This window comes from Danio rerio, chromosome 5 (genome assembly GCF_052040795.2).
Source record: "Danio rerio strain M-AB ecotype USA chromosome 5, GRCz13ab, whole genome shotgun sequence".
Lineage (NCBI taxonomy): Eukaryota > Metazoa > Chordata > Actinopteri > Cypriniformes > Danionidae > Danio > Danio rerio.
Genome location: NC_141025.1, coordinates 31216340 through 31242208, shown reverse-complemented (window position 1 = coordinate 31242208; position 25869 = coordinate 31216340). Strand labels below are relative to the sequence as shown.

Below are 25869 nucleotides of genomic sequence, written 5' to 3'. Positions count from 1 at the left end.
ATTGTTTTCTTTATCCCAAAGCAGCGAATGAGCAGTCAAATGTCAAGCTTAGTTCCCAGAAATGTTTGCATCTTGTCATAATCTCAGTCCTCTTAATAATATTCTGAAAAAAACATTGTTTGCGTTAAAATTTGCATACATTTCGAAAGCCTACATGTTTTATTAGCACTTGTAAAAGACAGATAAACAGACTATGATACATTTGGCTGCTTCTGTGAAGGCAGACGCGGGGATTTTCACAATATGTTTTGTTTCAAAGCAGTTTTGCAAAAACTGTTTCCCTACTGACTCCAGGAGAGCAAACCAAAGCATGGAAAAAATGATGAGAAGTCAAACTTTCATGTGAAGTCAAGTTTGGAAGGATGTTCATGGTCTTTCATTTGTCTCTTATTGATGTGGCCTTAGGACTGTTTCACAACACAGGCAAAACCAGCACGTATTTATTTTGTCGGCCATATTACCAGGTTACCATATTCACACAGCAAGAATTAATGGCACATATCTGTGTAATGGCTGTTCTTTGCTTTTCATAGTGTTCTGAACACACGGAAAGATGTTGGGCTTGAGCCATTCGCTTTCTGTTCAACATATCTGACTAAATCCAGGCAGTAAAAGCAATTTATAGAAACAATTTAGTTCAGTGTAGATTCAATTGCCATGTACATATACAATCAGTTGACTTTTCTCAAAAAAGCAAGTAAACTCCTTGCCATAAAATTAAGTAAGTAATTAATGTGTATTTATACTGTATAGTGATTTTATCGTGTATGGCCATACACCCAAAGCTCTTCACAATCATGAGGAGGCGTCTCTCCGCACCACCACCAGTGTACAGCATCCACTTGGATGATGCGACGGCAACCACAGGACAAGGGCGCCAGTGTGTCACCACACACCAGCTATTGATGGAGTGGAGAGAAAGTAATGCAGCCAATTTGGCGGAATAGGATGATTTGGGAGGCCATGATCAGTAGGGGCCAATGAAGGAAATTTGGCCAGGACACAGAGGTTACACCCTTACTCCCTAAGGCTGGTTTATACTTCTGTGTCGAGTGATCGGCATGACCCACGGCGCCTGCCTTGCATGTTGCCATGCATTTATACTTCTGCGTGCTGTTTGTGTTACTCTGCATTAACACTTACGAAAAACTAGCTGGCAGTCGGTTTTAATGTTCCTCTGTGTCGAGTCTTCGCTGGTGTTTTATTTTTTCTGAACAATACCTTAATGTACAAGTAGCTAATGTGGTGGATGTGCAACAACTTTAATCATAAGGTAAACACAAGGTTTGCTTGCCAGCAAATAAGGTAAAAAAAATGATTTACCTTAAATCATAAGGTAAACACCCACTCTTATCAGCGCTACGAAACCGACCAATCACAGAGCTTGCACTATGCATCGTTGCGATGTGTAGTTAAATTTTTTGAGAGGTGCGCGTCAGCCATGGCATTTTAATTGACCTCAGAGAGTCAGGGCCTGGGTTTAACATCCATCCGAAAGACGGTGCTCACTGACAGTATAGTGTCCCCTTCACTGTACTGGGGCATTAGGGCTCACACAAACCACAGGTTGAGCACCCCCTGCTGGCCTCACTAACACCACTTCCAACAGTAACCTAGCTTTCCCATGTGGTCTCACATCTAGGCACTGACCAGGCTCAGCCCTGCTTAGCTTCAGTGAGTAATCACTTTTAAAGTAAATCAACTATGTGCATAATTATAAAAAATTAAGTTAAGTCCACTTAACAGTTGGTTTTACTAACCTTTTTATGCAACAAAGACTAATGTGTTAAAGCTAACAGAGAGGATTGTCAATCAACATGACACAAACACATAAATGCATAATACATATACACCTCATTTATAATTTGCTCTGTTAGAGAAATGGTTGCACATGTAAACATTAACACATGGACAGGTTGAACAATCTGTTTCCCCTTTCAGTACCCATATTCTCAGTACGTTTCACACATGAATGATCCATTTTGTTTAATGTTTCATCTGTCATTTAGTTGTTTTGTATGAATGTTTAACATGAAGTGTTCCACTTTGGAAATGCTGCATCGGCCAAACTGAATGAACAATTGGCGGCAGTTATGGCACAGTCCATCCGGAGGCCAGCAAAACCATTGTTTGTTATTAGTAGTGTCAGTGCACATATAAAATGATGTGTCAGATTTATTAATATGTATAATTGTATGTTTGTGTAATTTATAGTGATTAATGATATACAATTATCTCTTAGTATATATGCAAATTAAGTACTGCTTAATACGTCCCAAGTGAACTGGCAGTGCTCAGTTTAGTTTAAGGGGCCATTTTTAAGGAAGGCTCCTATTTTAAAGCTTTATATAGTAATAATTCTTCTGCCTTTTCTTTTTTCCTGTTTCTAATGTTTCCCTGCAGTAATTATTAGCACCTGTGCCTTGTTTAACCTGATTAGCATGTTATATATAGAAGAGTATTTGCTCCAGTTCTTTGTCCAGTGTAAACTTGTTAGATGGTTTCCATATTGAGGACTGTTTTTTAGGCCCCCCTTGTGCGTTTGTGTTTGCTCTGTTTTCCTTGCTCTTAGGAGTTGGATGTATTTGGGGTTTTGTCACTTTTAATAAAAAGAGCATGGGTGCAACATCTTTTCTTTGTAAACTATCTGTTTATTACATAACTGAAGCTGATTGTCAATGAAGAGATGATAATGAGGTGAAATGCGGTCACATAGCACTGGCATTCCACTTGTAACACGATCCATAAAGAATAAATAAATATCTTACAAAAATATCTTACACAACTGAAAATATGTGTACTACAGTACAAATGTATGATGAAATAACTCAAGTGTTACTCTAATGCCAGTGTGTAATGGAGAACAGATCTAAAAACTTTATGAAAGATCTATAATTGCAACCATTCTACATCATCATGAGGCCTTAAAGCAACTTTGGTAATTCAAATGATCAAATCAATAAGACATAACATAAGTCTTTATCATACACCTGACACAATACGAGGCCAGGCAAACATTTATTGCTAGTTTCATCCTGGTGCTGGTATAATTTTCACATCCTGCACCATGTTGTTTAAATAGTAAATGCATTTGCACCTATGGGCATGCTGATGAAAAAGTTGTGTTCAGCCACACTGTGGGCCAGTTGCTGTTTTGAGGCAGCTGAAATAGACCACAACATTGACCAACTAAAAGCTGTTTTTTGTTGTTATTTACAGAGCATGTTAGCAATAAGTGGGTAAAGAATGCATCGAAACATTGCTTATTACACACACTGGGATGCAAAGCAGCACACAAATATCTTTATACATGGTAAATGAAAAGACTAAACTGTACAATATTATTATTGTCTACATAAATATTAAAACCGCTTTCTCCTCCAACAGTTTGTTCACCTTAGGGGGCTTTTGTGGAATCTGATTCATTCTGTATTGTCTGCTCCCTTTAAACTTGCGCACAAGCAGATCTGTTTCCTCACTAATGGAGATTTCAGTTTTCAGCTTGCATGTAAATAGCTACCAGAACTCGCTCTTATCGGGAATGGGACATTAGACTCTGATTAGTCAAATGGATGTTACACCCAGAACAAACTCATAACTTAAGAGAATAAGGATACCCATTTTAGACCATGATGCACTGGGAGCACCAATCATTTTTCCCATCCTTAAAATGGCAATTGTGGATTTGGACGTTCCTAAAGTTTACATGTGCTATGTGCTTTAGATCGTTAAAACAGAGCCCAAAGTGTACCGAGTTTTTTTTTTCTGTTCATCTAGAAATTATTTTAGAACTTGTCTTGATTTGAGAAAGATGCTGAAGAAAGACTCTATTAGACTGATAATACCAACCCAGGCTCATTCTGAAAACCTACCTGAAAACGCCAGATATTTCCCAGGAACTACTTTTTTTCAGTTTTTGTTTTCAAAAATCCACCAGAGGGTGCTGTGTTCACTTTTTCAGATCTCAAAATTTCTCACGTGTGCCATTTGCGCCTGCTCTTCTCATGTATATCCACCAGAGGCTGCTGTCAACTGACTGACTGACTGACTGAATGACTTGACTGACTGATCGATTGACTGACCCACCCTCCTCCTTCTTTAAACCCAACTAATAGTGTTTTAAAAAAGCACAGATTGACCCGCCCACTCACTTCCCTAAACCCAATCGACAGTTTTAAAAAATCAATCCGGTAAAAGAAAAGCCCTCGTCTGATTTTTACCACGTTTTCAGATTTTACCACATTCCCACCCTGTTCTTTACTTGTTTATTCAATTTTTTTTTTCTTACCAGCTTTCTGGACCTGTTCTTTCTGTGCAAAAAGGCAGGATGTCATACCACCCTGTAGTGTTCGTTTTAAAGATTAAATGCAGCCATACGTACTTCTGGCTACATAATTCAAGATCTCCAGAAATGTATGAGTTTATGTTGGATAATAGCAAGTATTTAGTCAGGTTATTGTTTCTCTCCTACAGCCTAAAAGTATAGTTTTTACAGTGTTTTTGGTGCAAACATTCAGCAACATACAGTTGTAGTGGCTGTAAATGACAGTGAAAAAAGCGTCTACATTTCAATACTTCCACCTCAGGCAGCACTGTGACTCACCATATGGGACCTGGCTGAGAAATCGTTTGGCTTTGGTTGTAACTGGATAAAATTTGATTTCAAAGCTTTATAAACAAAATGTATTGGGAAACATTAACCAAAGACTTTCTTGGTAGTTTTTACACAATAATAACTAAAAAGAATTTGTTGTGCTGATCTCCTCAGACCATCGCAATGCTCTGCTCTGTAAAAGATACTTCCTTTAGAATCAGCTTCTTATGGTTGGACAATACATATTGAATTCTAGCAATAATATCTATATTAAAACGTTTAGCTTACAAATAATAAAAATAAATCTGTGCATTATATCTTGAAGTGAAAATGCAAATGAATGGACCTGTCAGTTGTTCTATGTATTGTATATAGTTTTTTTTTTTTTTTTTTTAATTCAGGAAGATTGCACTTCTTGCATATTTTCATATTTGTTTCTTTAAGTTAATATGAATGTAAATGTTTCTTTTGTTGTTGATTTAGTAAGAATTATTAACTGGTCACTATGTCTAGGTTGTCATATAAATATCTTTTTGTCAAAATATGGAAAAAAATACACAGAAAAACAAATCTTTAGCCCAGCCTTACTGTCTTTCTCCCATTTCTCCAGTAAGACTTTTTCAGATTTATTCTTGTGGAAACCCATACTGTGGTTGTTCTAATATTATTTGCCCCTGACAATTACTGGTTTTAAATTCTAATTTGTGAGTCACTTTGGATAAAAGTGTCTGGTGGATGATTAAAAATGTTAATTTAATCAGATGGGTTTTGTGTTTGTGGTGGTTCTAGCACAGAAATTCCTCAGTGCGTGTCCTTGCCAAATCATTTCGGTTGTGGTTTTCATCATGGCCGTTACTAGGAAAACATCGGTTCTTCCAATAGAAATATACATTTGTACCATTGCTTTCTCATGACACTTTCCCTGGCAATTTCTCTCTTCTCATGTCCATTCAACATGTGGTTGAATATAAAATCCTCAAAGAAAGCTTTATGGACAAAGGTTTATGGGTCAGTGCTTTTAGACCTGATGTTAAGTGAGTGTCATTCTGTCAAAGCTACTTTTCATTTTTGTTTGTTAATGATACGTAACATCAAGGAAAAAAAGATGGTGGTTATGAGAGGAATATCGACAAACAGGGATTAAAACAACTACTTCATCCCTCCCCAAAACACTGTAAAAAAACAAACCTGGTGTTGAAAGATCAGCAAAGAGCTTTTGATATACCAGCATAACTCTTCAGGATCAAGAGTGAACTTCAAACAATGTATCAAATTAGGCTAAAAAAAGCAAAGGAGGAAATACTTGAGGAAGTAAGATTATCTTTCACTGTTGTTCAGTCTTGTATTGGTCTTTATGTAGATCAGTTGAAATCTGACTGTTTTGGCCACTGACAGATCAATGCTTTCTGCTTGATGTAATAGTACAAATCTGTCTCACAATGCACACTGATAGCGCTCTCCAAGTTATATACTCGTCCCATCAAGGTCAGACTGCCTTAAAAGGCCTGAGACGGCAAGCGTGCAGCTGTTACATTCAACAGCTTGAAATATTACCTCTTTTTTCCATCTTTCTCTCCTTTCATTGTCTTGGGAGCTTCAAATATATTTCATTTTTTAGATTCCTCTGTGTTAGGCGTCCATATTGTATGGTATGTTTGCAATTAGGGGGGCGACACTGTGGCGCAGATGATAGTAGGGTCGGGCAATGTCAACCAATTTGGCATTGTATAATGTCTAATGTGAAACATCGCAATAGACGATGGCATTGCCGTCATAGGTGGGGGTGAATTATTTATGAATAATTAATTAATTCATCGGAATTAATTATTTGTAGCCTGCCATTTCAACTACCTGACTTGCATGTCCTTTGTTTTACCTATAAGTAATCAAATCATAAATAATTAAAAATAAGTTACACACAAATTGCCACCTGTCAATCATTTTTTCTCTGGCACGAAAAGGCAGAGTGATCTCTGTTGTTATAATGGCGTCAACAAACTTGGTTGGTAAAAAAGGTGCACAACCAACAGGAACCAACCAATAATATCTGAGGTTTTCGTTAAAATTACTAAGTACAACTGAAGCGTGTGGACGGAGAGCTGTTCAGAAATGCTAGGTAAAACACAGTGTGGACGTGGATCGTTATCATTCTAAAATGCTGTTTTAAAACTAAGACAAATGAGTTTTCACCAGGACTGAGTGTGTGTTTTTCACGAGTGGCTTGCTACTGCAACGGGGGCGGAGGATCGCGATGCCGGCTCAGCATCATGATGTCTATCAACAATGGACGATGACATCGTCTACCAACCCAACCCTAGTTGCGCTGTCACCTCACAGAAAGAAGGTCGCTGGTTTGAGTCCCAGCTGGGTCAGTTGACATTTCTATGTGGAGTTTGCATGTTCTCCCTCTGTTCATATGAGTTTCCTCCTGGTGCTCCGGTTTCCCCCTCAATCTAAAAATATGTTGTAGGTGAATTAGGTAAGCTAAAATTGTCCCTAATGTATGTGTGTATGTCCTGGACCTTCAGATTGGTGGTTAAACTTTGGGCTAACAACTCACCTCATAATAACTAGATGGTAAGAAACACCAATATGGTGCAGCTAAATATCAACTTCGATATAAATGGCCCTGGGAGTATGTAAGAAAGACTTTTGTGAAAAATGACTCAAGATTACACCACAAAATATATCTAAATGTTTTATTTGGAATAAATACCTTGAAGCATGATGAGAAAAAAAATATGTATAACAAGACATAATAGGTATTTACATGAATTGTTTGTGCACAGCCAGATGGTTGTATACATGGTATACAAGCCCATGCAGGACATTGAAATCTTTTGCCATACAAAAAAATGCAAAAGAAAAATATGCTTTAAAGAAATAAAGAAACCATCTTTTAGATGGACGATATGGTCACTCTGAAGAACCTTGATCACAAACATGTTTAGCGTATTACAGGGATTTTCACTTACTGTGTACAAAGAACGACTAGCCACTGAACACAGGGCACCACACTGTACAACCTTGTGCCACCAGCCCCCAGTTCTTGAAATTCATTATAATAGTAATAATAACTTAGTTAAAATGGCAACTGTACCAGACAGGGCATGATTATAGCAGCTGCACCTCTGGCTCAGTGGTAGGTAGAGGAGAGGAGATAAACAGCATTACAACAAACACCAAAAAAAAAGAGCATTCTGGTTCAAAGCTGGACATGGAGGGAATGCGTTTGGCAGTACAGAACACGGCTGACAGCAGGAAACATGCTGGCCCCCCAAAAAAGAGATCTGCTGAGCTAAATAACAGGGACTTAAAGGAGATGAATGGACATGCAAGTAGAGTTGGCTAACATGCTAGCACACATGTACTGATAAAACACAGGCTTTGTGTACATAAGGCTGTTTTCATTTTAGGGGGGCTAATACAGCGCCGAAGACTTAAACATTTCCATGATCTGTACTTTGTCAAAATGGCCCCTCGAAAGTTACTGCACGTCATTTTGCAGCAGTAAAGGTGGATCACTGAATTGCACGAAAGGCCATGTGGAAAGTAGTTAGAAGACTTCCAGCTACATTACTACACAGATGACTTCATTTATTTGCATGACGTAATGCACAGGGATAACCGGCTTCCTCGCTCTATTTGTGAAAAAAAGCTAATATTTGGGCCTGTTTGTTGACATGGATAATGTGCTGCTGGAAATTTAGCCTGTGCTTCCTCGTAGTCGTTAAATAATGTGAAAAACTAGCAAACCAGCAAAAAAAAAAAAAAAAAAACCATAGCAAATATTAACCACTTTCACAAATGTTGATCATTTGTGGTTCATAACTAACCACTTGTCAGTTAAAAGTCTCTAGTTTGAAGAGGAGTGGTTATCAAATGGTAGATTGCAGCCAGTTTGATGCAGTATGAGGGCATTTCTGAGCTAGGTTATTATTTACCCTGTGGAATGTTTTGTTCACCCAGATGGACTATATCAGTGTTTGGTTTGGCCTCCACTGCACACATTCATTAATGGTGATTTCAAACATCAATTGCTCACACAAATAATGATGTTTACACTGATTTCTGCAGGGGAAACAAAGCTGTTTGGTTAAAACCAATGGATTTTGTGCAGTTTAAGCTTGATAATCACACTGCTTTTGACATTGCATGGCCATGCCCAATTCCATCTCATTTAAGTATTTAAGTGCGATTCTATTTTATTCATTTTCATGTTTTATACTTGATTGACTTATTGACAGCATCTAAAATGTATGCATTTTACAAATAAACAACTTATAGGCAAATAAATATAAGCTTTTTACAGCTTTTGTAGGAAAAAAACATTCACAGTTTTTCTAGATTTTGCAAGTTGTCTTTAATTAAAACTATTTTTGATTAATTATGAAAATTTCTATATTCTTTAAAAGATAAGATAAGAGAGAAACAAGTTTAACAACTCTACCAATGCTTGAATTTTCAGAACAGTTAAGATATTTGTTGGAATAATGTTGATTTTTAATGACACCAAATAAAACATTTGTTATTCTGGCCAATTTCAATTTTTCTTGAATTGAAATTTGAAAGAAATGTTTTCAGACTGTTATCAGAACAAAACAAAAATTACCCTTTAACTCTAACCTATACAGTAGCCCATACCTACTCCGTAAAACCCAATAAGTTAGGGTAACTCAAACTATTTGAGGAAACTGATTGCAACATACCATTTAAGTTCAAAAACTAATCCTGAGTACTGTGACCTTAATCTGTTTGAGTAAATGAAGCCATTTGAGCACAGTAAAACCCAATAAATGAAGAGAACTCAAACCAACTGAGTACTGTAAAACCCAATAGGTTAAAGCACTTTAAACCATATGAGGAAACCGATTACTACAAACCATTTGAGTTAAAAAACTAATCTATATAAGTACTGTGAACTTACTCCATTTAAGTAATGAGATATTTAATTAACTCATTACCTTCAACACTAGTTTCAAACAAATAGAATTAACTTTCAGTAATTTTTGAGTTAACTACACTCATTTTATGATAAAGTTGACTGTTGGGTTTTACGATGTTTTAATTTTTTTGTTGGTCTCTTTTAATCCATAGCTGTATTGTTTAGAGATCATATCATATTTATAGAACACTATAATCAGAGCATTCTTAATTTGTTCTGCTTTAGATGCTGTCAATACTTCACATACACAAACATAAAACCATGTATATGTAAAAATGTCATGTAAATATAAATGACACCTTGCAAAAATACCATAAATTATTAGTCTCATCTGGGTGATTGACAGTTGATAGATTATTTAATAATTTGCTTATAATCAGAGGTAGAGTACTATTTGCATTTGTATTCAAGCCTGTTTATCTCATGACCTCAGTCTTCAGTTTCATTTTCTTTTTTGTCATTTTTTTCCACAGCTGTTATTTTTTTCCCATTGTCAAGCAGATGAGGACATTTAAACTATAGCCTTTGTTCTTTTCTCTGTTGAATATGTAATTTGACAAAATAGAAGGTCCATGTAGAGAAATAATAAAGAGAGGTACAGATTATTTACAAGGTGCTAATGAACAGAAGTCCAGCTCCTGTGGCTTCTTCTTGTCCACACACTTCTCCCTGGGAAGCAACTTCCCCACAGTTGTAATGCAGCGAAGCAGTCGCCGTTTGAAGCCCTTCCCACAGGTCTTGGAGCAGGGGGACCAGTCGCCCACATCCCACATAGGACAAGGGTCTCCGCATGCCTGAATAGCACTCGGTTTTTGGCTAGGCTCGCAGTCCACCCCAGGCCCACCATCTCCCCCAAGACATTGCACCATTCTCCTCTGGAGTCCATTACCGCAAGTAACCGAACAGACATCCCACCCTGCTGCCACCCACTTCCCTGGTTTTGATGCGATGTCTTTAACATATGCAGGTGCGATTTTGTCCTTGAGAATATCTGCTTCTTTTCCACCTTTATTGACTCCACCTTCTTCCCTAAGAATGCTGTTTTCTGCACGTGCTTTTTCTTCTTTCTTTTGTGCCTTGTTATCTTTGCTCTCCCGTGGCAAGTAGAAAGAATAGCGGATACGTGGTGGTGTCATCTGGCCCACAGAAAGCACTTCAATTATCAGAGCTTCACCCAGAGGCTTCACAGCCTGTAGAGTTTCTGAAGACCCAACCGTTCCACTATAGCGCAGCAGACTCCCCTTCACCAGGATATCCTTCTCCATGGCTGAAACTACATAGTTTCCATTCAGCAAGTATTTGCCCTGGTTGTTTTTGACAGCAAGATAGTTGTCATCGCTTGTGATGCCCTTGTAGCCACGCTGCCTAATGTCGATGTTGGAGGATCCCATGGGAAGCATGACCACAAAATTGTAACCATGCCTGGGAAGAGAAAAGTCAGGAAAATTATCAGAATGGTTTTGGGATTTATTGGAATGTCATCTCTACCACAGAACAAATATCGAGAATGAGAATTTGCGGTATTAAAATGGCAGCAAGCCATTTCTGAGAAATACAGTTGAAAACTGACGTCAATACCCACATAAACAAGCAGCCCATTTTTTAAATTTTCTTTATTTCATGATTAGTTGAAATTCTTGAGTCTGATTGGCTGGAAGGTTTGCAATAAAATTATCTATTCAATGGTCTGTTGAAAATCTTTATTCTGATTGGCTGGAGGGTGTGCACTAAAAAAGTTTATCACTCAGGGAGTTCCAGTCAGTTTTGATCACAGTTCGAAAATAAATGTGCTTCCCCCAAACATCAGTAGTAACCATAGCAACTCAGTGACAGTTGCCAGAGCATTAATTTCTCTTGTGCAAATACACGTTTAAGGGCTGCTAAACACTGCCTACTTTCCACTGTTGATCTCATTCATAAACCAAATGGATGGAAAGAGAGATTTAAACTTTGTCATTCATTATCTTAGGCTTTGAATTGGAGGTGAAAAAATTTAAAAAGTAGAATGTTCTCTCACCAGGGTAGGGTTGCACCAGCTGTTCGTAAGCTTGAAGCCCACACAAGAGGCTGAGTACTTACTAGCTAGTTTGTAACTAAATTTGTTCTTACTTCGGTTGACCACATGTTCTTAAGGCAAACCATACTTAGTAGGTCGTAAGCTCTCCGTAAAGTCATCTGCAGTCACATTCATTCATTCATTCATTCATTCATTCATTCATTCATTCATTCATTCATTCAATTATTCATTCATTCTCTTTTCGGCTTAGTCCCCTTATTAATCTGGGGTCGCCACAGCTTATTCAGCACATGTTTTACGCAGAGGATGCACTTCCAGCAGCAACCCATCACTGGGAAACACATACACCAGTCATATTTAAGTGAAGTTTATTTATAAAAAAAATTCGAGAGGATCACATGCTTATGATTAATCACGGCTGGTCCCGTATTAGCCAATTCATGATTCACCAATCAGATGATTTTACCATAAATAACCAAAGCTTCATATTACAGTCATCTTCAGTTTGAAAAATCCCCCCTTCCACCCTTACTCATCCTCGTTTCCTTGATGGGTGGCACGGTGGCCCAGTGGTTAGCACTGTTGCCTCACACCAAGAACATCACTTTTTCTAGTCCCTGCCAGGCCAGCCGACATTTCTGTGCAGAGTTTACATGTTTTCCCTTTGCTCGCTTGGGTTTCCCCAGAATTCCCCAGTTTCCTCCCAAGTTCCAAGTTAATTGACTAATCCAAATCGTGCTCCTAGTAAGTAGTTATCACTTGTTACAAACTGTCTGGCTCTAGACAGTCTGCAACATAATCATGCCACCAATCGAACAATTGAAAAAAAGGAAAAGATTTATAAAAGTAATTTAAACAAACCACAAATGCAAAATAAATAATGTAAACAAACAAAAAATCTGGTGCTGGAGGAGACCGATCAGGCAGCCCAATTCAAGCCAACAACGCAAGCTTTTCCCGAGGGAACTAATGAGGAATCCTTAAATCATGCACTCATCACCGTCAACGCAGGACACCTGTAACGCACTCCAACCTGCGCACATAAGGGAACAGATGACCTCAAGACAATAGCGCCATCTAGTGGACATCCTAGCACCAGCAAAATAAAAAACAAACCCATAGCAATCCCTAATTGATCATTAGCTACAAACAGCAGGGGAGCTCTCGAGATCTTCCTGATCTCAAACTTCCCTCTCACCCTTCAAACGAGAGGGATCCCCAGGCTCAATGATCTTATGAGGTCAGGGCTCTCTCCCGGGACAGCATGTCAAACACACTATATAACCAATCATCAGCTAAGTGTGAACTCTAGAAACTAAGTTCAGTGGTGCAACAAAAAAATTTTGTAGGGTGTAAGTTGAAACTTAGTGTACTTTTACTTCATTGCTAGGCTACATTTTAAGTTACGCACTTCTGGTGCAACCAGCCCCAGTTCCGATATGTTTAAAATTTACGGTACATTTGCCATCTCTTGTAAATTATGACTCCTCTCCAGACCTATCCTGCTGACTTAAAAAATGTTTGCATGACTTAGCTTCACTCACATAGGCTTGGTGAAAAGGCCTGAAACCTTCTTGCAGTTCTTGTTATCTCCTCCACAGACACCGCACTTGTCAGACTTTTTGTTGGATCCCAGTTTTCCATCACAGCCTGCCTTGATGCATTTACCTTGGACGCAGACTGATGAGGAGTCAGGAGAACAAGGTGTACCGTCAACAACCTATCAAAAGCAGAGAAAAACTATTAAAATCCAAACATTCATGTGGATCTGCATAATTGAAACTGTATTTCATTTTTTTTTCCAGTCTATTTCTTTTTTCAAAACAATGAGACATTCACTGATGACTTCAATTACACAATCAACTGAAATTGTAGACTATATCGAGAATAAATATACGTTTACAATTTTGCAACACTGGCTGATTTTAATTGCTGCAATATGTGTGGGACCTAGTTGTGAATTGGAAGAAATGAGTCAAAGTCGTTTCTGTCTCTACTCTGTTGACAGTTTGTTTTGGATTAGTTACATTTTCAAATTGGCAATGGGGCATACTGAATCAATGTAGAGTCTAGTCTTGTGCCTTCAGTGAAGCAATGCTTGTTTTGAAACAATTAAAGCTGTTTCTTAGAACTTTTAGAGCTGTCTTTTAGAGTTCAAGTTCTGAATAGTTTCTTCAATGTCAAATGCAGGTTACAACAGCGTGTCAGTCTTACAAACACACCTCTAGCCATGCACCAGCTATGACGTAACTGTTGCGTCTGCACAGTTTCACTCCACACAACGGTATCTCATAAAGATAGGCCCTTTCACCTTCCTTATCTTTCCTCTCGCTTTCATCAGTTCTCCCTGAACACTCGACTGAGTCTGCAGTGATGTCTGACGTAAGTGTAAAGCAGCCATGAAACAGCAGGTATACTAACCACATACGTCTTCTCTTACATGGCTATGGTAATATATGGTTTTAATTTAATGACTCTTTTTCGCTTTCAATAAATTCTTCGATGAATATCTAATAACTCCAAACTGTTCTGATATTGGACGCATATGCTTTCATGCACCACAGGATTGCGAATGAGCTTTATTTATAGTGTCTTAGGTTCAGCTTGTATCATAATCTCACAAACCCACTGACATGTTATATAGCCCATAGTTACATGCTATATAACCCATTAAATGTTTTAGCATCCCCCATAATGCACTCAAATATACTCTTCAGTGAGAGAATCTCTTATTTATGAGTCAAAAAATTGCTCTTTTACATACAGTTGTAGTTTTTTTTAACAATATATTTTACAATATAACTGTTTATTTAGGGCTGTGCAATTAATCAAAATTCTGTTTCGATTTCGATTTTGGCTTCTAACGATTATGAAAAAACTTTAATCGAGATAAAAGATTATTGCATCATATACCGCCCCTTTCCAGTAGTACACATTTGTTGCTTTGCAAAGCTTAGTTGTACGTGAAAATTCCGATAAGGATGTACTGCACTGTAATGTTTGCAGCACGGGATGTGCACCATTGCTTGCTGTTGTGTGCGTATGCGCTGAGCCTCAGAGACGAGCAGAGCACACACATCTAAAGTCATCTTAATGTAATCGTGCTTTAATGGTCAAATACATGCAAATTTAGGTCAAAATGCGGCGTTTAGCGATTAGTCATAATAACCCTAATTTGTGTAAGAAACATACGAGTTGAAACCATAAATCAGAACCGTACTGCTCTTAAAGTGACGGCGTGCAATATTCCTGCTGCCGACTGTTTTTATCATTAATCAAACTACAAAAGGAGAAAGTCACTCACTGCTCTTGACTGAAGGACTTTTGTTGCTATAATTAAAGTGTTTTTCTTACAGTGAAGATGCTTAAAGCACAGTTTGTTTCATATTTTTAGTCTATTGTATTCTTTTTCCTTTCCTTATTTACAGGGAGGAAAATAACTATAAATATATACAGTTGAAGTCAGAATTATTAGCCCTCCTGAATTATTAGCAGCCCTTTATATTTTTCCCCCAATTACTGCTAAACGGAAAGAAGATTTTTTTTCAACCTATTTCTAAACATATAGTTTCTTCTGCAAACAATCAAAAATATAATGCTTAAGGGGGCTAATAATATTGATCTTAAAATTGTTTTAAAAATATTTAAATCTGCTTTTATTCTAGCCAAAATAAAACAAATAAGACTTTCTCCAGAAGAAAAAAATATTAGAGGAAATACTGTGAAAAATTCCTTGATCTGTTAAACATCATTTGTGAAATATTTATAATAAAAAAAAATTCACAGGAGGGCTAAAAGTTTTGACTTCAACTGTAAATCGTTTTGAATAATCATGATTACAATTTTGACCAAATATGATTATGATTTGTCCTGTAATCAAGCAGCTCTATGTTTAATTTATTTTAAAAAATACATATTTTATTGCTTACCTTGGGTGCAAGAACGTAGAAATAGCCCGTTCCGTTTGCCCTGCAGATCAACTTGCACATATCTTTGGCCGAAACACCAGAATATTTGGGCACCCACACCACAGAAGAGGTAAGCCGGTTAGTGTTCAGACTGAACCCATTGTAAGCCTCACACTGCTCCTCACGATAGCTCTTGCCTAAAAAAAAATAGGCCAAATGTAAGTAAGCACATTCTTCAAATCTTTTTTTTATCAGTATGCATTTATTTCAATTTAATATGCAATCTTGAAATAATACAAGTATCTATTTTTAGAAAGATTGTAAACCTGTGTCAGGGCATGGTGAAAGGTTGCAAGAGCGGTATTTGACCCTCACTCCCTGGCAGTATTTCCCTCCATTGACTGGCACAGGATTGTCACACTCTCTCTTCGACAGCTGAACTCCTCCTCCACAAGTTCTGGAGCAGCTACCAAATGGCCCCCATTTACCCCATTTGCCATCCACCTATGGGACATGAACAGGAAGGAAGGGTTGTCACAATTCACTTAACCTTTGAACAGAGAGCATCCCTTGACAGAAGACCCTATTTAACTCTGAAGCCCAAAAGACTGAGATAACAGCAGCACCCACACATTCACAGGTCACAGAAAAGATCTAAAAGCAACAGGCCAAATAAACCAAGTTACAGGTCAAGCGGAATACATTTAACAGGCTGACAGTGATATGACAAGTCAGTGATGTCAGCAGGGTTGTCATTAGACCCCATTTACTGGGGCACGTGCTTTGAATAATGCTTTGAGATACGATTTACTTTATATGCAAGTGTATTTATTAAGTGTGGTAATCCCTGAAGAAAGACAATATTCTCTATGTGCAACCGAGCCAACACTGATGAAAGCAATGTATTTTAATCAAAAAGCAAACTGACGTAGGCACGCAGAAAACCATGTGTCCCGGTTGTGAATGTGCGCCAAAACTGCCTTATGAATTGTGAAACCAGTGAGTTTTGCAAGTCGACAAAACTAAAGTTTATATAATATGATGATGATCTTACTCAATGAGTCATGGAGGTAAGACTTAATAAACCTAATTCTCTGCCATGTGTCAAGTCTAAGACAACAGATAATTCGGGAACACTTTACAATAAGGTTGTTTTAGTTAATGTTAGGTAATGCATTTACTGTTTGTTTATGCATTAACATAAACAAACAATAAACAAAAATATTTCAGTATTTGTTCATGTTAGTAAACCTTAGTTAATACAAATTAAGTTAAGTTCAAATTAGCTTATGGTGCATTAACTTAAAGGTTAACAAGCACGATTTGGATTTTATTAATTCATTAGTATTTGTTGAACTATGATTCATAAATTATGCATAAGTATTGTTGATTATTAGTTCATGTCAGCAATTAAATTAACATTAAACAATGAATCCTTATTTTTATATATTTTTGTATTCTATACAATTTTATTCTAATGAAATTAATATTCAAGATCTTTAAATGATCTTAGCATATCACTCCAGTTGTGTCTTTAAAGTTACAGTTAGTTATGTTAGTTACATTTAGGGTTCATTTCTATAATTTATTTAAAATAATAATTGTATAATGTAAAATATTATATAATATAATATATAATAAAATATAATAGATATAAAAATGTTTATATTATTTATTAAAAACCATAATAATTAAAACACTTCATTCAATAAAAATAGTAAGAAATTGTAAATCTGAAACTCTGGGAGTGAGATGACCACAACAGCCCTACAGTATATAAAGAATGGGAATCTACATCATGGCGAGTTGCATTCTGGTGTATTGCATAAACGCTCTAGAGAGCACAATATAAACCAATGCAAATCAAAAATACTGACTCTTTTATTCATTCATTCATTTTCTTTTTGGCTTATTCTTTTTATTAATCTGGGGTCACCACCGCGGAATGAACCACCAACTTATCCAGCATATGTTTTACGTAGCGGATGCCCTTCCAGCTGCAACTTATCACTGGGTTTTACGAACAATTTGGCTTATCCAATTCACCTGTACCATATGTCCTTGCACTATGGGGGAAACCAGAGCATCCGGAGGAAACTCACTGAAACACGGGGAGAACCTGCAAACTCCACACAGAAATGCCAGCTAACCCAGCTGGGGCTCGAACCAGCGACCTTCTTGCTCTAAGGCGAACGTGTTACCCACTGTGCCACTGTGACTCTTCTTTTTGAAACAGCTTACCAACAAAATGGACTAATTCATAAATATCTTTGATTAAAAAACATTCTTTGTCTGTTTGTCTGAGAGGCTAAAAATATGTATTTCATAATATTCGGTGTTCAGCGCTAAAGTGCAACTAGAGAATCTGAGCTCAGGTACAGAGGGAGCAGATCAAATAAATGAACGTGATTCAATTTGAAGATTCATTCAAACTAAACCTCTCCTTGCGTGAGTGTCAACTCTGCTATGATTGGTCAGAAGGTATCAGACAAGGAAGAAGTTCATTTAGCAGCTTCAGTGATGACTGCGTGATTACTTGCTTTTAGAAAGTGTCAATCCATGCTAGAATACATTTTTGGTCTCTACAATAAAGGCTTTTTCTTGACGTCATGCTTACAACGACGAATTTGAGGTTGGGTAAAAGTAGAGAGTGTTCACAGACAGCCAATCAAGAGGAAAGGCTGTTAATGTGCAAATCTGTTGATTGGTTGTGGAAAAATGGAACTCATGTCAATATTTCTAAAAATTTTTAAAGAGATAATAACTTTATTATGCACTTTGATCTTTAAAATTGTGCTGACCTTTCACCTTTACAAACATATACATTACATACTGCATGAAAGATGATATTTGAGAAAGCTTAATGGGGCAATTTAAGTTGTGGGCTAAGAAAAACATGCCTCAAACACATTAAACAACATGCGTCTGACAGAACAGAAAGCTGAGTATGGTTATGATTTAGTTTAAAGCGCATAACATAATGCATGTCTCATGTTTAAAACCTTAAACAGAGAAATTCTCCACATTCCAAGGTTAAAACAACACTATATTTGTTCAGTACACAAGCACTGAACCGAAAGACCTATACCAAACATTTTATATACAAATACATGTACTATGCATACCCACATAATCAGAGGATCAGAGACATGTGAAGTTACCTTAGTTTTGAGGAGCTCCTGTTTGTCTATGCATGTTCCACGCATACAGAGCTGTCCGTCCCCACAGCTGGTTCCATCTGCCCATGGAAAGTGTCGAGTCTGGCACACTAGTTGTCCGCGGGTTTTCCCTGTACACCATAAGCGCTGACATGGTGCCTGCATGAATGGGCATGGCTTTGATCCAGCACCGAAGGCAAGTTCACATTGCCGCTCTAAACCATACGATGCACCAGGAAGCACGTCTGGAAGAGCCAGTGGTTTCTCTGGTTGATCCAGCAGACAATCACCTGTGAAAATGAAAAAGTTATAAACAAAAAGTTACTCTTATACCGCTGTTTTCACAGCAATTTTAAGACTTTTTGGTACCCATATAACCTGTTCCCATAACTGTTTTATTCAAATATACAGTAAGTATGGTTTCTTGCTGCAAGAAACTAAAGTTTGACAAGATGACTGGAATGTGGGCATGGTATATTTGCTTTAGATTTTTGTTTATCAGAAATGTAAGATTGTATATATACATATGTCTTAGTCTACAGAGGGCAAATACCAGTCCTGAGAGGAGTTCTGAATCCCCCAGTGACCCCACTGTTAACCTTCACAGAAACACTCCAGTCAAACAGTTACGTCAGCTGCCACGCTGTTTTAACATAAATTCAGATCACAGAATTGTTGGAAGCTGCAATGTGAGCTGACCTTGAGATGTCTATTTCTTTGAAAGCTGCTTTTCAGAAAGCAACAACACTCATCCATCACTCTGTATATCCCTAAGCACACTGCTCTCGAAAAAAAAACGTTTGAAAGAATTTAGAAAATGTTTTTTATGCCTACCAAGGCTGCATTTATTTGATAATAAATACAGTAAAAAACTGTAATGTTATAATTTTTGTCATAATTATTTCATGGCTAGAATGATTAAAAGAACAGCATTTATTTTACTTTAATGTAGTATATATTTATATATACACATCTGTATTCTATTATATATGATTTGGTTTCTGAAGTGCAATGAATTTCATTGTGATAGATTAATCATGTGAGAAAATTCACATTTTCTTCTCTTTCACGTGGAATTACAAAACATATTTTATAATAATGAAACAATTAAAATAGAATTGCATTTAGATGGATCTAATTCAAGTTCAATGGGCCTTTTGACCTACTGTAAAAATATCAATCCATTCTCAGATCTCTGAAATGTAACGGCCAAAGTTTAGGTATACAAGAAATGCACAGTATGGTGGAGTGTCAAAATTAATTGTTTCTTCGGTGTACGACAATGCAGACCTGGACAATTCGGTATCAGATCAGTAATAGAACTTAACTGGTTATTATGTGCTGATCTCAATTATCTCATACGTATTATGTCACAGTACAATACTATGACAAGGAAGGCGAGTAATTAAAATGCAGAAACTCTGCACAAGTCACTGAGTCTGTTTGCTGGAGATACACTGACACAGAAGTTACAGCAGAAGCCCCTATTTCACTGCTATGGAGAAAATTTAAGTAAACTCCATTTCTTTCTCTCTCTCTCTCTCACTGTGGACCGTTTGACCTGCTGGCATGGCGTTTCCTCTTCTCTTGGCTGATATGGCGATTTCTGTGGATTCAGACACGAGTTTGTCTGCAGAGCGAGTTTTCTCCACCAAGTTTAATGTGGATCAGCTGTAACCGCCTCGTCCGTTTGTCAGTGTCACTTATCTTTGAACAACTGCCAGCACGTTAGAGCCAATCGCAGCCCTTTCTGTTAAGCAATCTGTTTTGTTGACCAATCATAGGCATTTAACAACTTGCTTAAGAAGAAAGCAGAATAATATTTACATTTGTTTCTTTGCTATAAATGCTCATGTTGTTCTGTGCCTGAGTTTTGTTTGATGCAGAGTGTTTTCTTTGAGCTGGTAAAATTTAAGGTACAGTTCATATATATGGTTGCTTGTAAGTAAGAACAGGATTGTATTACAAATACATATAAAATGTATTTTAAAATGATATGTTTTAATACAAGAATTCTTGTGCTGTGTAAAATATAAAATTGTGTATAGAAAGCATCTTCAAATGCACCATGATGCACCGAGATATCAAATTGAACCAAATCGATGGCATGATGATTGTAACCGAACTGAACCGTGAGACCAGTGTAGGTTCACATCTCTACTGTATGGCTTTCTTTGACTTACCATGTCCACTGTCCAGGTAGTCTGTGATAATGGCAGCACTGCATGGGGACCATGGACTGGTGCGATTGATTCGGATTAGAGTAGGGGACATCATGTGATTGTCCTGCAGCTTTCCAAAAACCTCCTCACATGCCTTAACATTATCATGCGGCATATTGAAGACATGTCCTGTAGCAGAGAGAAACGACAGAAAAGAAGTCAGAAATGACAAGAGACAAACAAAATATGTCAGCACTCCATGCTGATGTGAAGGCACGATCTCTTGGAATTATTCAAATGTAGGTTTAGATTTTTACTTTAGAATTATTCCAATGCAATTTTCCTGTCAGCAAATGCACCACAGCTATGCTTAGTCACTTTTACAATACCTCCAACAACTCCCCACATTTCCTCCCTGCCCTTGGAGGAAACGTTTGCAAAACCGCCTATGAGGCTTCCTACGGGGAAACAAACCACTTCGATAGAGCTTATCTTTCCTCAGCTGCTCCACCGGGCTGATCTGAACAGAGTGAACATCACCTCAGGAACATTGTTGTGGAGACTCTCCAAATGATTTTGGATGCTGACATGACCGGTTTTATCCCCACATATTTAGTCTGGTTGGCAAGTGTTCAGTTATGAGACTTTAGTACCTACATATCTAATAAATGACAATTCAATAGGTTTGCTACTGGAGAATCATGTCTGTGTTGGGAGAGATAATCTGAATGGGGTTGTACACTGGCACTTTCAGAATTATATAACTTCTAAAACCATAGCAGTTATTCTGACCAAGTCGTCATATTGTCACGTCATACTGTGTTTACATTGAAAACTTTTATTGAGATATTATATTATATTCCCTGAAGTCATTAGCCTAAAAAGAGGATCTTTTTGTTAATTCGGCTTATGAATAAGTTGTTTTGAAAACATGTTGTTTTACTATGGGAAAGTTATGTTTTTGTTAGCAATAATAATTAGCTTGGCAGCAAAGCCACTTATATTCAACGGCATGGGAATAAGTAACAGACACTCAGAAGTCGAGTCAGAACATAGTATGCTCGATTAACAAAGTGATCGCTCTTTAAAACAGGTTTATTGCTTTTGCAAAAAAGTCTGGAATGGGTAATGATACAGTTGGAACATTAAAGCATGTAACACACACTTCTAACAAGCATTTGGTAGAATTTTACCAATTGGGTGGCAAGTTTGATGTGTTTTCCATTTATATTTTTCATCTGAGGCTAAGACTAAATATTGATCCCTCTGAGAAGAGCAATGGTTGATGTTTGCCACTGATTTTTTTTTTCTTCGTCTTTTAATGCAAGCTCGCTGACAGCTTCTACAGAAGCATACATCACTGTTTAGCAATCCTGAAACTGTAGGTTTTTCTTGAAAGGTTTATATGTTGTCGTTAAAAATCAATTTCTCAATGGAGAAAATGAATGGGATTTTAACTGCCAGAACGCAACTGTTGTGCTTCGTACATCTGTTTACACTTACCAAGCTCATGGGCAGTAGTGAAGGCAGATGGCAAGCCATCATCCTCAATCACAGAACAGCTTCTCTTGGGATCACACATGGTGCCAACATCTGCCATACCCAGTGTGTCACACGTCGAGGATCCGCACAGGTCCTAGATCAGTAAAACAAACAAATAGTTGTCATCATTGTTGGCAGTACATGGCACGCATTCCCATATGTGACTCTGGTCCACTAAATCAGTCTTATGTTGCACGCATATTTGTTGGAAAAGCTAACAAAACAATGTACACCTAAAATTATTAGAATGTTAAGTAATGATCATGTTTCATGAACACTTTTTGGACATTTCCTTTTATAAATATATCAGATAGGGATGGTTCACTGTTGAACGACTCGTTCATTTTGAACAAATCTTCAGTGTGACTCGGGAACGAGGAGCCCTCTCATTGAGTGATTTGTTCATCCGCCCATGCGCACATTTGTGCAGGTGGTTTCGTTCATTTGAGTCTTCTATGGGCGACGCAGGGGCGCAGTAGGTAGTGCTGTCGCCTCACAGCAAGAAGGTTGCTGGTTTGAGCATCAGCTGGATCAGTTGCCGTTTCTGTGTGGAGTTTGCATGTTCTCCCTGCGTTCGCATGGTTTCCTCCGGGTGCTCCAGTTTCCCCCACAGTCCAAAGAGATGTGGTACAGGTAAATTGGGTTGGCTAAATTGTCCATAGTGTATAAGTGTGAATGAGTGTGTGTGGATGTTTCCCAGAGATAGGTTGCGGCTGGAAGGGCATTCGCTGCGTAAAAACATGCTGGATGAGTTGGCGGTTCATGGCGACCCTGGATTGGGGAAAGGACTAACCCAAAACATAAAAAAATGATGAATGAATTAGTCTTTTATCGAGTTTAAGTCATGAAGACTCCATCAGGTTTGGAGACAGAAGCCAATCACATGCATTTGAAAAGGATTTGATCAAGTTCATCTCTCGAGTCCTCGGTTTGAGTTGTTTTTTCATTATGTGAAAGGCAAAAGCCAATCATATGCATTCAGAGCTGGGAAAAGATTTTCTGTTCATCTCTTGAGTCCTCGGGTTTGAGTCATATCTTTACATGCTGTCATGTGATGAACAAACGACTCAAAAACCTAAAGACTCAAAAGGTAAATTAATTAAGCATCCTTCTGGCTCTGACTGTGACAAAAATACTACCAAACATACTGAGAAAAAATACTACCATAGACAAATGATTCTTTTCTTTTTCTTATTCTAGTTCTGACTTTTGTGTAGTGTGATCAATCTTTGTAGATGTGTTTGGTGGCAACTCGTAACATTTGAATAATATTTTGGCAAACTGAATGAAATGACTTGAAAAAAAAAATTGTTTATCTCGATAAACGGGACTCAAAGGTCTGAGTCAGTAAAATAATTCAAACTTCCCATTACTAGTTTTAAAATATAATTTTTTGATTAGCAATATGGATTGCTAAGAAGTTATTTTGGACGACTTTAAAGGCGGTTATCTTAATATTTAGTTTAGTTTTTTTTTTTTTTACACTTTCAGATTTCCAAGAAGTTGTATTGTGTTAAATACTGTTCCATCAAAACAAAACAAACAATGGAAAGTTTTTGGCATAATTCTCAATATGAATCACATATTTAAGTAAATGTTGGTGTTATTTTTATAAAAACTTTTTTTAAACATTTAGCCTACATTTAATTATTAAAGTTCTATTAAAAGTTCAGGTGAGTTAAAAGTTTAAAATCATTCAAAGTACATATAAATGCAACTTAAAAAAATCATAGCATAGCTAGCATAACGAGCAAAAAGGAAGAAGCAAAAAATTGGAAAAGGCTAGAAGAATGTGCTTTTGACTGACATGGAAATATTTCAGATGCCCAAAATATCTCTAATTTGTGTTGGTGTAAAGTGCAGTATCGCCATCCAGAAGAATTTCCGACTGACCTATATTGTCTTACCACAGTTTAAAGTGGATTTGCTCAAAATATCTGTTGAGCCCGACTGATTCAACATCATAATAGCAGGTTTCTTGGTCAACCTTATCCCACGGTGCAACACCCTATCCCAAGCCCCAAAAAAAGACTAGCACTGACTGCGGTTATAACCTTAACATTAAAAGCAGAGTTTCTGTCTGGCCACAAAACACTTAAAAGGAACAGTAGCTTCACCACAATCGAGAGAGACCACGAACAACTCATTTAATGCTCAAAAACATTTCAGAAACCCCAAAGATCTGACAGCTTTGACCAATTTTTACATTTGATTTGTCTAAGATGAAGTCTTAAGTCTGTTTGACATACACTATTATACATCTTATATACACTGTAAATTTAATAATGATGAAAAGTTGGTCCGAGGCGTGCAAGAAAGGATTGTTTCTTTTCTTCTATTAACATCTTTTACAATCTCCCTCACATTTTTTTTTCTTTTTGGTTTGCTTGACCTAGTTCTCATATCCCCTCTGCATTTTTAATGTGTGAGAATCCAGCTGTTAACTCCCAAGAATCATCATGGGGCTAATCATAAACAAAGTTGAGCTGAATTTTTTTTTTTTTTTGACAATTCCTTCCTCGGTCAAACATGAAAATCAGGTCTAAATGCCTTCCTTGTACACTAAGGCATCTGCCACAAATTTGGGAGTGTATTCTCTTCAGTCACAATGCAGCATAACAAATCATCAGAAAGACAGATAACAAGTTTAAAACTTAACCTTCAATGATGTGTGAAACAAACACCAGTGTGCAAAAATGGCATCCAGCAGAAAAAGCAGTTGAGTGAAATGACTCACTCTGAGACCTGACTACACTCCAAGGATAAAAACACAGCAATGTTGCCTGTTATAACCTATTATTAAATGAAGGCAACATGGCTTCATCCCACGAATGCATGTAACAGGAAAGGTGTGACCTCTTTTTCTAAATTTCGCCAGCCACCACTGCCTCAACACCGGCTGCATTATGCACAAGGGTTTTTAACTTCACATTAGCACTTAACTAGCCACTCTGCTCTAGTTACAAACATACACAAACCATCTGAAAGCAGGCAGTGTGCTGATTGGATTAATAAAGATCTTGAACAGTTTTGTTGTGCAGTTTTGGTAGTTAGGTTATTACTTTGATCATACATAACCAGCGTTATGTGAATAACTTAAAATGTCTATTAATTCTAAATTGATAATTACATTATTAAAATGTCTTTAAAATAATTTTCTAATTACTATGTCTTAAAAATATTTTAATTACTCATTAGGGTAATTTAATTACTTGACCCAGCTATATTTAAAATTCCTATAAATCTTAAAGCATAGACGATAGAAATTGAACTCTTTTAAATCTTTGCATTTTACAGTCAAGCAGGGCCTTTTAGCGGTTGTTGCTACATCAGATATGGTTGCGGACGGAAGTTAATGAGAATTATTTATATTATTCAGTAAATTTCCTATTAATTATGTTTTATTATTGCTACCCCTACCCTAACCCAAAAACCAACCATCACAGTAATGTAAAAACAGTAGTTGTACCGAGTATTATTAATGTTTTTATTAAATTACCCGATAAATTGTATTTTATTAACGCCTACGCCTACGCCCACCCT

The 25869-nt window shown here is 37.2% G+C and overlaps 2 protein-coding genes across 3 annotated transcripts in view; one reads left to right on the top strand and one right to left on the bottom strand.

Annotated features, from left to right (window-relative positions):
* Window positions 1-25869, top strand: part of adamts8a (ADAM metallopeptidase with thrombospondin type 1 motif, 8a) — a 202840-nt gene that overhangs the window by 137150 nt on the left and 39821 nt on the right. The gene's annotated exons all lie outside the window — the stretch shown is intronic.
* The window catches only part of adamts15a (ADAM metallopeptidase with thrombospondin type 1 motif, 15a), a 30103-nt gene continuing 14375 nt past the window's right edge, over window positions 10142-25869 (bottom strand). The window contains exons 2-8 of the mRNA NM_001126429.1: window positions 22288-22420; window positions 20806-20973; window positions 18626-18912; window positions 15791-15968; window positions 15486-15661; window positions 13101-13276; window positions 10142-10961 (exon numbers count right to left, since the gene is read on the bottom strand). Coding sequence (NP_001119901.1) covers window positions 10142-10961; window positions 13101-13276; window positions 15486-15661; window positions 15791-15968; window positions 18626-18912; window positions 20806-20973; window positions 22288-22420 — 1938 coding nt within the window. The remainder of the gene's footprint in view (window positions 10962-13100; window positions 13277-15485; window positions 15662-15790; window positions 15969-18625; window positions 18913-20805; window positions 20974-22287; window positions 22421-25869) is intronic.